The sequence below is a fragment of the Lissotriton vulgaris genome, unplaced genomic scaffold (assembly GCF_964263255.1).
Source record: "Lissotriton vulgaris unplaced genomic scaffold, aLisVul1.2 SCAFFOLD_293, whole genome shotgun sequence".
Lineage (NCBI taxonomy): Eukaryota > Metazoa > Chordata > Amphibia > Caudata > Salamandridae > Lissotriton > Lissotriton vulgaris.
The window spans coordinates 1,547,074-1,561,666 of record NW_028254211.1 but is presented as its reverse complement, the minus strand read 5'-3'; the positions used below and the strand labels follow the sequence as shown (position 1 = coordinate 1,561,666).

The window sequence follows — 14,593 nt, the reverse complement described above, 5'->3', positions numbered from 1 at the left end:
TTAGCTTCTTTAACCTAAAAGCATCTTGATCTCCCTCCAGATTGGGGTTTTACGGCAGTCTGTATTTATACACACTTGCTGGTTTATGACCAACCTTCATTGCCTGTTGAGACAAATGTACCACTCGCTTGCAGTGTAGAAAAGCCTGTCAGTAGGATTTGCTAAATCCTGCCTTATGAGACAGGATTCTGTTTGTGAATCACACCGAACGGGCTGCAATTGCAGGCATGGAGACAAGTGGCTGAGAGCAGCCCTCCATTGCTGCATTTCCATAATGCCTACCTTCTTACTCAGGCTCCTGGCCCTTAAAGGGGAAGGAGCTGCAATGAAAAAATGAAATATCCATTCTGTAAATGGCAATGGGGGAGCTTGCAGTTGTCAGTTGTGCATGCAGCTGTCCTTCCTACGAGAACTGCTGTCCTTTATGCATGGATACCAGAACATTTTGGGGATTGGTATCCAATCATCTGTTTGTAACAAGTTGCGTGCGCAAACCATTGATACTTTGATACATTGCATTGTGATTTGGATGGGGGAGGGGTATGTCTCTTTCTCTGCCAATAGCCATATGCCTTTTTGGAGACACAAAGCCAAAGAATTTGCAAGTCCCAGGTTTTCTGACTGCAAAAAGTCTTAGTCCGTAAGGTTTGTTACTTCTTCAACTGCCCCAGCTCCCCACCAGCCGGTCCTCCTCATTCACCGTGCTGTCCTGCTAGCTGGATGCTACTCACATCCATGCCCTCTATTATGTGTCCTGCTCAGAGGTTCATCAGTACCTGAAAGCATCATTAAAGGCCAGCTTAGACTCTGGGATATTCCAATCTCTTCTATTTCCAATTAAATACTAAAAATAGCACATATATAGAGCGTAGAGGATAATACAAATTAAAGTACTTCTCAAAGTCTGGAAAAGTGTCCTTAAAAAGAGCTTGTTAAGAGGAGAGCTGCAGGTCCGAGAAAATGGGAACCAGCCGGAGCAAAGTAGTTTTCGAATAATCCATCGCTGTGTTTTTCTTGTATCGATTATTGACGTAATCACTGAGTGACGCCAAACTATTATTTGGGTTACTTAGCTTTAATTACCGCTTTTCATGAAGGTGTGAAGACCATAGCAGCATGTGTGTAAAAGAGATGTACTAATTGGTTTTGCTGCCTCTTTAAGACTACAAAACTTCTAGTTGCAACATACCAACGGTACATTTTGAGTTGAAAAATTCTTTCAACTGTGGTTTGGATGGAAGGAGTGAGGTGTAAAGCAGGGTGTTCCCCTCCCCCTTCCAAATTGCATTGCAGGTTTTCAGTGGTTAACAGCTACAATTGTGGTCGCAAACCACTTACTGTAGTTCAACATCTGGAAAGGGGATGGCATCTATTGGTAGAAGTGCAACCCTTTCAGCGCAGAAGGAAGTCTGTGCCGGAAAGCAGTCGTTGTGCTAAAGCGCCAACTGCTTCAAGGGCCCGCCTTTAGACATTGGGCCCTTGAACAGTGTACAACTACGCGGACGATCTGCAGATCATCTTTCCACTTAACTCCTCGAACGCCGTGGACAATTTCCATTCTGCCATGATATACATCCAGGAGTGGATGAACTGCAATCAACTAAAATTAAATCCCGGGAAAACCGAGCTCCTTCTCCCCGGCTCCAGCTCCTCCCACTGGGGCAACAGTTGTGGCCTAACAAACTAACCCCCCTCCCCCCCCCCCCCCGATCCCTGCTAAATCTGTAAAAAGTCTCGGTGTGACCATCGATGCCGAACTCTCCCTCAGACCTCAAGTTGGCACCTTGATCTCATCATGTACGTTCCAGCTTCGTAAAATCTGCAAAGTCTGTCATCTACTACCATCAGCCGCTCTGGTCCAAGTCATCATCTCCCTGGTACTAGCCCGCCTGGAATTCTCCAATTCTCTGTATCATGGACTCCCAAAATCACTACTTCATCGCCTTCAGGTCGTGCAGAACCAAGCAGCTCGTCTCATCTACAAAACTCCCAAATGGCAGTCGGCCAAACCCCTGCTATACAAACTGCACTGGCTACCTATAGAACAAAGGGCGGCTTTTAAGTTGGGATGTCTCACATTCAAATCTCTCCACTGTACCAGCCCCGCCTTTCTGACATCACTCGTCAACCCACACCGCCCAACTCGCAACCTCCGCTCAGCTCACCTCAATCTGCTTGCTGTCCCCAAAACCAACAAATTCGGTGGCCGTCGGTTCGCTCTCCTGGCCCCCAAACGTTGGAATTCTCTCCCCCTGACCATCAAATCCATTAGTTCCCTCCTTCATTTCAGGAAACTGCTCAAAACCTTCCTCTTTCCCCCACCCAGCTAAACTCTGCTTCCTCCGACCTCAGCCCCACCTCTGTCTCACAGCGCCAGGAAACCCACGGTGTCAGTGTGCTTTACAAATCCCACTTAACTTAACATAACATAACATAACAGGATGGGATTCTTCTGAGCCTTTTGGAGCTGAAAAACCAATACAAAGGCACTGATGATAATGATAACATTTTAATGGATTTTATAATGTTTGCCTGAAAAAAATTCAATCAGCTTCCGGTTAACACAAGTAGGATAAAGTGTTTTGAATGGTGATGTATTCCTGGGCTGCTGGTCCTTCAGCAGAGAGACACAAATAGCTACATTACATCAATTAAAGTGTTTTAGTTGCCAAGTGAAGTTGGTGACAAGTTTTTCCTTACCAACCACACTATGATTCTTTTAAAAAGAAATGTCTTTGTTATTAGCATTTATATTTATAACTAGAATATCCTCAACGCAATTACAGAGCCATGATGAGTGGGACATGTTGCCCATTGTACACATATGGTAGGTATCTTGTTACAGTAGTTATGAATGCGGGAGAATGATCCACAGTATCCACTCCATCTCCTGGTCATAACCAATATCCCCCAAATAAAGTCCTAATACAGATTCAGTGTATCAATAAAAGGATCCCACATCATGGTATGCTATACAATAGGGAGTATTCTGGTTGGTTATCAACATTGCCCCCCATAGCTGTACATAGTTCCGAAAAACACAATTTTGCCACTTACTAGGGTAGAAAGCCATAGCATGGAAGAAAATATTATCCATATAAGAAAATAAAGGAGAAACAACACACAATAACTCACTCTGTGTCACTGTAAAATAAACATTTAACTACAACAACCTGTGACAAACTACCAGAGGTCCTTAGGCTGTGCAAGCTTCCATAATCTACGGCCCTACGCTATTTTTGTGGGCCGGGGGCGAGGGACAGGGGAGTCCATGTTCATACTAAGTGTGGCTTTCCACCAGGTAGCCAACCCCCCCCCCCCCACTACCGCAGGAACCCCAATCCACGTGTCCAATCCTCACCCATCAATCTCCCGTTAATGCATGTGAGAGTGTGCCTCCCCCTAGTCTTCAGGGTCAGTAGAGTTTGTATCCGAGGATTGTTCCGGTGAATGTTGTGTTTCCCATGCCTTCAGAATATCAGCCCAGAACTCCGCTAGTGGTTTACGCCATTTGGTGATTTTATCTTCCTTTATCAAAGCCCTCTCCTCGGCTCTCGCCCAACAGGAGACATTGTCTTCCCATTTGACCACTAAAGGAGCCTGCTTCGCCTTCCATTTGAGAGCTATTCAAATATAGCCAGGAGCAAAGCCAAATCTACGAATCTAAGCCCCAGCCTTTTGGATTTGGGTCTCGGGAATAAGCCTAGGAGACAAATCTCCAGGACGCATGCCAGATTCTGGGATAAAACCCCATTAACCATGTCTACAATCTGAGTCCAGTAATCTTGAAGCCCCAACGACACTATGATTCTTGATTGTGTTGGCGACTTCCAGGACTGGTGGCTACGCTTCCTTCAAGGCAAGTGCAGGTGTAGGTTCAATTTACGAACTGGTCTTGCTAAAAATGAAACTACAGTTCTAAATTGCTTCTGCACGTGCACTACTTAAGTTCAAGTATGATATTTGCTGTTGTGATCAGAGTTTAGTTTAGGAAGCAAAGCTTAAGATCATCTTTATAACCTGTGCCAGTGATTTTGTGATGACAGCTGATACCAAGGGTGCTGGTCTTTCCAGGAGTGTGGAATACCAGGGATTATAAATTGAATCCTGAGGTTCCTGAGAAATGAGGATTTACTATGGAAACCAGTAATTCCATGTCTGAATCTCACAGCAATTCCTTATTTTTGCCCTCTTAATTTTACTCATAGATTTCGACTATTTTCATCATCTGGAGTCCGTGGGTGAAACCTAGAGGGTTTGCCGCCTATCGGCACACCTTGGAACTCCCACAAGGCCGGAAACTGTGATTACCAGTCCCCCCATGGGATTAAGGGCAATCTGTAATCTGAATGTGCCAAAACATTTTGTGAATTCGATATTAGATAATCATTTATTGTCTTAAATTATACACAGTGCACATGTGCGCTTGTGACATGTTGGCCTTCTAAAGTAAAGGCAAATGATTTACCATGAACTATTCACTTTTCATATGACTATCTTATATGTTCACAGGCCCAGTCATTGGCGTCATCATTGTCTACACGACAACTGTTGCGAATCTGTCGTCGTCTCTCCCAGTACCCTAACGAAAGTCTGCATCATGCTGTGAATAAAGCTTGCCTTTCTAGGTATGAATTCTAGTTTTCATGTTTCGTTCTAAGATTCCCTTTGATTGTGTATTTTGCTCTATTACTATAGGTATTAAGTGGTTTGCTCATTTTCTGCCTTCTGTATCATGGGCGGATAAAATATGTGATGATTGTTAGTATTTCCTTAAGCAGTCTGCCTCTAGCATCTTTATCACACTGAGTTCGATGGCGAAAACGGTTCACATGTCATTGACATTTGTAAGTCACCAGTTGTCATTGTATACTGTGGGCTCTATTTTGCAGGTAGTCTTACATAATCGAGGTGAAGCGTACAAACGGTGAGCCAGGCACAATGTTAGCCTCAAGAATAGATGAGGAAGTATATCCCCAAAGATAAGATTCAAAATGGCATCTCAAAAAAAGTCAATAAATAAGGCTGACTCAAAAAGGCTCAATACATATTATAAAAAAGGTTTATTAGGAAAAGATTAAAGTGAAAATATAGAAGCCAAAAATATAGTTAGTCTCAATGAATCAGTCATAGGGCTCAGAAATCAATTGCCATGAAGGCTCTTAGTATTTAAAATAGAGGCCTCATGATAAAAGTTTGAAAAACTGAGCTAAGTCCAGAGTGTGTAGCAAATCAATAGGAAAATGATCAATCAGCATCCCTAGTAGAGGCCCAATGATATTCTGCTCACTCCCAAATGGAAATCGTACAGTCAACACGGTGCGACCAAATGTACCATTACATTGTCAAGTCACAGTACACTATTATTAAATGTCACATAATGCCACCATCCTAGCACTACTTCCTCCTAGGTGAATATTATTGATTCTCTTCTGCCTTCATGTCATCAGAGGCGTTAGAACAAATCTGGTTACATAAGCAATGGAAAGTCTCATGAATGAATAACGAAGAGGAAGTGCTTTGAAAAGTAACTTAAGGCTTCCTCTGGAGTTCTTTGAGAACAGCATGTCATCTGGAAGTGTCAGTGCACATTTTGCTGCATGCTCTGTCAGTGAAAAATATAAACACACAATAAGTATTAAGAATGCTCCAAGAGAAAAGATGATGTCTAACCATAATTGAGGCCTACTTTGGCATAGGCCAGGAAAACATAGGTCTGTACATCACAGCAGTATCAATTGCAAAAGGTTCATGTTAACAAGCAAATATAGTTCTAATCAGAAAATAGCTGTAACAAAACTATAAGGATTTTGTAATCTTTCAGATGCTCACCAGACAAGCCAAGACATGCAGCCTACATTTCAGAAGCTGCTAAGACACAAACTTGAATTTGGGAGCTGGTTTTGTCACTCAAGTTCTGTTTATAAAAAGGTGTTGGTCCATGCAATTATATCTGTCTATATGTGTAATTAGAGTGATAATTACATATGTAGTACTTAGACATGCTTATTACTACCACAAGTTAATCATGTTAACAGTCTTAAACTAATGATTTGGGAAGAGCATATATAGAGTTTAAAAACCTACAAAGAGACTATGAGATGGGAAACGGAGAATGGTCTAGATATATTCAGCTGGGACACTCAATACGGAAATACATGAGGGAAGGAGATACATTGCCAAAGGCACCACCACTAGAAGATAGGGTATTGACTGAACAGGTTAGGGACAAAATAATATCCATATACTATGAAAAGATAGTTAACAATGCCCCAGATCCCACCCAGACACTTAAGTCAGCATGGGAGCAAGATGTTGGCACACCCAAAGAGGAGCAATGGGTGGAAGTGTTGCAAGGTCCACGAGAGGTGGCGATTCACGCACAATTCCACTTGATACAACTTAAAATACTTCACAGATACTATGCTAGGTCAGCTCTGTTAAAAATGGGACGAAGTGAAAACACGAGATGTCATACGGGATGTGGGACAGAGGTCTCCTTCTTACATTTGGTATGGGAATGCCCAACCCTTCAGTTGTATTAGACATAAATTTCCCAGAGAATGACGGATGTGGTGGGTGCATGGTGCCGGCAGACCCAAAATGGCTTCTTTTGATAGCAGGGCCAAATGAGGACTGGCCTACTGGAAGAGTGGAAACGCAACATGGATTGGTGATGGCAAGCCGAGTTAACGATCTATTTGAATATAGGATGCCCCAAGAAAGGAGAGAAAATTTGGGGGGCATGGCGAGTATATCGAGGTCTATAAAAGAGAGAACAAGAATGAGAATAGACAAGACCACTCAACTCAATTGTATCAATCATTAAGTTTCCTGTTCTTGGGTAAAATGATGAGGCTATGATTGTAATTATAAGGAAAACTGTGGCCGTACCATTATTGCTCATTGTTGTACAGATGTTGTAAGTTTCATTAAAATAAAAAAGGTTTAAAAAAAAGAAATAATGATCTGGGTCATTAGCGATGGATCAGTGAGGGTACATTGGTTCATGTGCGAATGTGTGATTGCCCCGCAACCCTCCCTGCCATCCCCCCCTTCCTCCCAGGAGATCATGAATCATTCCTCCTGGTCCTCCCGCACCATGCGGGTGAGATGCTCCGGCGCTGTATACTTGTGTTAATGATTCTTGGTTTTTTGCAGGGCGTAATTTCATGGCTCTGTTCGCTTTCTTTTTTGATATCTGTGTTGTGTGAATTTACATGCTTTAAATGTGAATGAAAAGATTCTCAACATTAAAAAATAAACAATATTAAAATAATGAAGGTTAGAAATGGGTTTTCTGGTTGGCTAGGGTATGCACCTAAGCCAGGTAGAATCCACCACTCTAGTCCGGATAAGGGGATTACACATCTAAACTAACCACTGCTCTCCACCTTGGTAGCTTGGCATGAGCAGTCAGGCTTATCTCAGAGGCAGTGTGTAAAGCATTTATATACAGTGGAGAAGTGTGGCTCAATGATTAGAGCGGCAGACCCTGATGCAGAGGTCTAGTCCGGGACCAGGGTTCAATTCCCCGCCTCGCCGGGTCTTGGGCTCAAAATTCCACGGACCTGATAATTCTCGCCTTGGTGCCTATTCCAATCATGGAGTCCCACTCTGCAACTCTGGGCAATAGCTTACTTAATCTCCACAACGGCCCCCACAACGGTAAGGATGCCTGGCCTCCACCTTGGGGGTGCCCAGGAGTGGACGCCTCTCAGGGAAAGCCAGGATGGGTTCCACAGCGGTATTCGTACAAGCGCCTTGAGACCCTTGTGGTTGAGTAGTGCGCTATACAAGTATCAATTAACATTACATATATAACAAACAGTAATACAGTGAAAACACTACAAAAGGACGCCACATCAGTTTTAGAAAAATATCCAATATTTATTTATCTGTGTAAAACAAGGCCAAAACAATTAAAATCCAACATACAGTAATCCACAATATCAATAAAGCAAAAATAGACTTTATATACAGTTCCTTGAAGTTGATAGCTCTGTCAGGGGCTATCATGGCATCGTGAGCAAACAAATCCAACAATTCCGTCCGGTTGCAGTTTCGCGGGCAAGCTACAGTGTCGGAGAGGCCAGTAGGAACTGAGCTGGCAAGCATCGGTTCTGGAAGTCAGTGCAGGAGTAGTCGGGCCCTTGAACTCCGTGAGTTTGAAGTCACTCAGCGCCGGCAGGCATCGAGGCTGCGATGTGAAGCGTAGCTGTGCGACGTGCGGTGCCCTCTGGTTGCTGTGCAGGCATCGGCTTGATGACAGTCATCCAGCGGTGTCGGTGAGACCAGCAGTGTCTGGGTAGCGGCAATGTGGCAGCGTCGGGGATACCAGGTTGGTGGTGTGAAGTGAGGCAGTGTCTTCATGTCACGGGGCCGGCAGCGGCGTGACGGCATCGGGTTACTTTTTTCCTCTGTGGCAACTGAAACATCCAGTTCCAGTAGCTGATACCCAGAAGATGTTCAAGTCTTTGATTTCCCTGAGACTTCCAGCAGGATGGAAACTCTACACCAAGCCCTTGGAGATACTTAGAATGCAGAAAGAACAGTCCAGTCCTTTCCCTGCCCAACACCGAAGCAGCAAGTACAGGCCAACCAAACAAAGCACACAGCAAAGTGGTAGTCTCTCTTTACAGCTCTTCAAGCTCCTCTTCCTGGCAGGTTCCTTAGTCCAGCAGTAATCTAAAGTTCTGGGGTCAGGGCCCCAATATGTATACCACATTGTCCTTTAGGATTGGTACAAACGAAGTTCCCCTGGCACACATAAAGCAGTTCAGCCTGGCTCAGGCCAGGCTCACCACAGTTGGTGGAGACAGCTTTGCGAGAGGCAGCCACACTCCATTCAGGTGCAAGCACCAACTCCTCCAAATCCTGCCAGGGCTATTCAGCCTGCCTAGGAGTCACTCAGGAAAGGCAGAACACAGCTCAACCACCCCCCTCCCCGCCCCTCCTCCCCGTTTTGAGTCTGTCTAGTGACTTTGGTGGATGTATTGTATTTTATACAGTATTTATTAAGCACAACAAACACCCCACGGGTACCCTGAATGTGTAAGTCCTTCAGGACCTTATAATTTGTGTGACTGCATAAACTAATGCACTACCGTACACACTGCCACTTAGAATGCCACAATGTAATCCTCCTAGCATGAACCTTGTATAGTATTTACTGAACCATTGTTCAGTGGGGAGGAATTTGTAAGCAGAGACACATTTACAATAAAATAGAGAAGAATCTAATGCACTTAGCCTCTTTTTTTTCTAGGTTTTTACCAAACCTTGCACGAGCTGCCTTACAAAAAAACTTATCAGATTCCAGGATTGAGGCAACCAGTTCCGCACTTGGAAGAATGGAAGAGAATGAGTACATGTGTAAGCTTTCATTTTTTTCCTCATGCTATAAGTTCCTAATGTTGTGCTTTCAATCAATGATATTTTCACATTGTCTACAAAATAGTATAGAAAATAGTCTGAAAACATTAGTTGGCATGTATGTTCCAAGGTATCCTGAAAGAAGTAGGCATTACAAATTATGTAAAGGTAAGGTTTTGGAATTTGGAATTCAGAAAACTGCAAAGCCTGGACTGTGTCCTTTTATATACTGAAACTTCTAGCATTTACCTGGGTTGCCCTGGCATAAATATGAGCATTGGACGTAGATAAGGGTAGTAGAGCACCTTTCCTGAATTTTTCCAACATTGGAGCAAGGCTGAATTTGAAAGCAGAGGTTGTTCCAGAGTACCAGTCCATTTTATTTGACTGCATACATAATCAATCTTTTGAGCCTTTTGGATATCCAGCCTGATGGATATTGGGAGGAGGAATAAGGGTTGGTCACACAGTTGGTTTGTGCACCACTGAATATGTTGCATTTATTAGCAAAGCTGCAAGGTTTGGTCACATGGTGTGCCCTGTAAACAACAAATACTTTCAGTTGAATTCTTACATGTAGAAGTAGCCAATATATTCTTTAAAGGTTTATTGTTGAAATGCATTTGGTTAGTGATTATTCAAGCCTCTGCATGAAGAATGACTTAGATGTCAGTGTGGTCGGGGGGGGGGACCAGGCCATTAAACAGAGGTTTGCCTCCATTGATAAGTGACAAGACTAGTGGTTGAATCATGGAACAGACATTCTCATGCAGGAGAAAGAGTTTTGATATTGCACAATAAAGTAAATGGGAACCAGTCCATTGCTGCTACGTTTCTTTACCAGGTCCGTGAAGGAAAGAGAGAGGTCAATACCAAAGATTGGGGATTTAGTGGAGGATGTCATACTGGAGTAGAAGGCATTTAATTACATATTGTTTAGATACTCGAAAAGAGACCAGAGGAATCCTGCGTTAATGAGGACTAACTCAGACTGTGCTTAGTTGTGTTGTGATACACTGTTGGGATCCACCATTGTATAACATCCTGACAGGATCTGCATTTAAGGTGATAATGACCCAGACATTCTCCTGTTATTCTTTGTTGCCATCGGGGTATTGTGTATGCCAGTTCCTTCTTGGCCAAGTAGAAGTGACAGCTTGGACATCACATAATGAATATAGATCCCTTTGGAACCCTACAGGTGACAGGAACTAATTAGAGGATTCCATGTACGCAAACGGGGTTTGACTAGAGTGGTATGAGAAGAACCAATTTTTGGATGGTCACAGTGAGTTGGATGCACAAATCTAAAGTCCCAATCATGGCCCGGTGATCAAATGTATTAAAAGCCCCTGACAGGTAAAGCATTGGGCATGGACACGATTCACAACTGTCAGTGATTGATAAAGCGACCTCAGCTGATAAAGCGTCCTCAACTGTGGCATGATGTAGCACAAGAGAGGCAAACCCCATATTGTTAGGTTTTGAGGAGATTGTAGAGATAAATATGCATTTGAAGCCGGTTGGCTGATTCCTCTCTCAAGAATTTTCACAGGAAAAAGATATGATGGGGAAAGGGATAGAAATGGGTTGGGAAAAGGACAGGAAATTGAGTACTCATCTGAGGTTGGGTTTTGTTAAGAGAGGCAGAGTTAAGCAATTTAAAGGGGTCAGTGGAGATTCATGTGATGATGAAGGTTAGCGTAAGGGACTTGGGTGGCAGTGGTTAATAGAAAATGTAATGAGTTCATCATCATCGTAAAAGACTACTTTTAGAGTGTGTACGCTGTTGGTTAAAGACCATTTTGCCAATCGTTTAAAGAAATGCCAGTGCAGGATAGATAGGGAAATTGATATCTGTTTGTATAGCGTGAATGATGGCGTTTTGGATGTTCGGTCCGGAAGTGTTCTTTTTTTCCAACCATTTCACTGCTCTTATGACCTATATTCATGTCATTAAATGTATAGGAATTAACAGAAATTCGGACAGTGAAAGGTGTTTTAGAATCTTCAGTAATGTTTTTTATTTCAAATCTTTTTTTATTTAAGAATGTAAAGAATACAAAAAGAAACGAAAAGGAGACAGAGAATAATGGGTGTATACATAATATACATATATGACAATAATATAAGTAAGATACATATCACAAGAGGAATACATATAACAAGTCATGAGCAGATAGTACACATTCGATAAGCATTGAACATAATATCCATGCATAAGATATAGATCCTGGTAAACAAATGTAATGTAAGATAGGAATAGACGGTTAGGAATGAAGGAAAGCAGGGGGATAAGATAAAGAAAGGGGCTGGGCTGAAGGAAGGGAGCAGAGGGGAAGGAAAACCAGACAGCAGCAGCGTAATATGTGATAATAAACTTAGGTCAAGACAGCGGGTTCACAGCGCCGAAATAGATGCCCATTTAGGTAACAGAAACAAGGTTTGAATCAGGAGATATGTCAACTAAACAAGCCTAAGGCGGATCGTAACAAAGCTCCAGTGAGTCAAGTGAACTCCAGAGTTTGGTATGAGGTTTTCGCCAAGGTGATGAGTGGAGGACATCATTATTTGCACCCCTCAATGAAGCCAGCCACTCCTGCCAAATTTGAAAAGAAACATCGAAAGCACTCTTCCATTTATACAATATGACTTAACATGCAAGTGTGAGCATGATAGTAGGTGTCTATCATGTTCCTTTGTTATTCTCGCGTCAATTACACCCAGTAAGACATATGCGAAGTCCCTGGGCGGCCGATAATGAAAGATTTGTTGAATAAAGTTATAAATCTTATCCCAGAATGTTTGGAGTAATGGTCAGCGAAAGAGCATGTGTGCCAGGTCACCAACATGGGATTTGCAGCTCCAACAAAGAGGGCTATCAAGGAGTTTGAGCTTAAAAAGGTTGTGTGGGGTCCAGTACGATCTGTTTATCAACATAAATTTGGTCTGAGAAAGTATCGGAGATATTTTGTTGGGAAAAGGAGTGAAGTGAATCTTGTCCCAATCGAATACCATGTTAGAGGTGTTAATTTCTTTTTCCCAGTCTAGCTCGCACTTCCTATGTGCTTTCTGAGGCATAGGGGAGAGAATTTTGTAAACTTCCGAGATCATGTGGCCCCAGTGATATGAGTTGGAGTAATTTTTTGCAAAGTGTAGGTTCGTATGGTAAGATGGCTCTGGCAGAGACAAGGGCTTTGAGACGTAGGAACCTATAAAAATCAAGTGGCTAGAGATGAAACCGCGTCTGTAAGGTGGCAAAAGCTAGAGCCACCCTTCATATATATCTTTCATTAAGTTCACCCCTTTCTTAGACCAATTTTCCCAAAAGAGGTATTTGCCTTCATCTTTTAAGGCCGGATTAATCCAAAACGAGGTTAAGTTGGATTTGGAAAATTTGATTTTAACTTTACAGTGTCTCTCTAGGGTAAGAAGAGCCCTTTTAGTGTTGAGAAATATGTTTTTGGAGTGAGGGAAGGCTGTGACATCCATTGACATTATGGCGGAAAGCAGTAAGTTGTTGATGATAGACTTCTCGACTTGAACCCATACAGGAGTGTAGTCCTGATGTGCTTGGAACCAGTTCGCTCGTTGTTTGCATAGGTAGGCCGTCTGGTAGCATCTAAAATTTGGTAAACCTATTCCCCCTTATCTTTTGGAAGTTTTGGAAGTTAGAGTTTCCGCAAGGAGATTCTTGGTTTATTTTCCTTCCACAAAAAAACATTAAAAAGCTTGTATATCTTGGTGAGAAAATCATCAGAGAGTAGCATAGGCAGCATACTTATTAAGTAATTGACAAGGGGCATGATCATCATTTTCAGAGTTTCCACTCTGCCCCACCAAGACAAAAACTTTGGGGACCAGCCATCCAACAGGGAGGATATCATTTTATGGAGGGAAAGCTCATTAATTTTGAGAGTGCTAATTAAATCTTTCTCAAACTCTATACCTAGGTATTTAAAACTCTTTGTTCGCCAACACAAGCCCAATTCCCCCAAAATGCTCTTGTCTTTTATATGATTAAGCAGTTTTACCTCTGTCTTATCCTTATTGAGTTTATAACCTGACACTTCTTCAAAGTCTGCAATAGAGGACAATTGCAAATTCTGCGTTCTCGGAAACCACCAAAACATCGTCTGCATAAGCCGAAATTTTGACTGTGAAACCTTCAAAACAGATTCCTTTGATTCCTTTGATTAGGTCGTTATTCCGGAGAGAATAAAGGAAGGGCTCGATTGCTAGAAGAAAAAGGGAGGGAGAAAGGGGACATCCCTGTCTTGTGCCTTGTTTCAGATCGAATGAAGTCGACAGGCACCCACCTGCTCTTACTCTCGCTGAAGGGTTAGAGTATAAGGCCATCACCATCCGAATTAAATTGGGTCCCAGACTAAATTTGTTCAGAGTGGCTTCCAAGTAAGACCAGTCAACCTTGTCAAAGGCCTTCTCGGTATCTAAGGTCACAGCCACTGTGGGGGAGGTAGTTAACTTCGCTCTTTCTAAAACGTGTGCAAGGGTTCGTGTGGTGTCGCTGGATAGTCTGTTTTTGAGAAACCCTACCTGTGACGGATGAACAAGTTGTGGCAAAACTTTTTGAATCCGCATGGCCAGAATCATTGCGTAAATTTTACAGTCACCGTTTTGTTATATTCATATTTTTTGTTCATCAATTCATTTAGGACCAAGGGGTCTTTAAAAGCTATGTGTTGTTTTTCTAGCGTCGAGATCTCTTCTTCTAAACATGATAGAGTGGAGTTGGCGTCCTTATTCATGGCTGCACAAATTTTTTATTAATACCTCCCTGACTGTCGTTTTAAGAGCCTCCCATCTTGTAAGATCTGAAGTGTCCCGCTTTTTGTTGTGAGTAAGATGTTCAGTTATGGCTGTTTCTATAGCCAACCTATTTGCTTCTTTAATCAAGACCGCATTGTTGAATTTCCATAGAGTCGACTTTTTAACCACATTGTGCATTGCCAGAGTCATTGTGATGCATGAATGATCAGATATTACCCTCGGTTCAGTGGAGGTGTCCTCAGAAATGTTGATTGATTTTGTCCAGAATACGGATGGGAAAGGATCATTGATTAGAACAATGTTTGGTAAGTTCTTTTGGTGTTAACTACTTATTGTTCACAATCTACCCAATTGTAAGAATGCTGAGCATAGTTGGAGATTTGGATTTAAACCACGTGTTTTCTTGTGTGTGCATAGCCTTCAATTC

General features: G+C 42.5%; 1 protein-coding gene across 1 annotated transcript in view; it reads left to right on the top strand.

The window, feature by feature from the left end:
• Positions 1–14,593, top strand: part of LOC147659640 (von Willebrand factor A domain-containing protein 8-like) — a gene marked incomplete at its 5' end in the record, with an annotated part of 1,204,277 nt that overhangs the window by 318,248 nt on the left and 871,436 nt on the right. The window contains 2 exons of the mRNA XM_086951584.1: positions 4,513–4,628; positions 9,269–9,375. Coding sequence (XP_086807710.1) covers positions 4,513–4,628; positions 9,269–9,375 — 223 coding nt within the window. The remainder of the gene's footprint in view (positions 1–4,512; positions 4,629–9,268; positions 9,376–14,593) is intronic.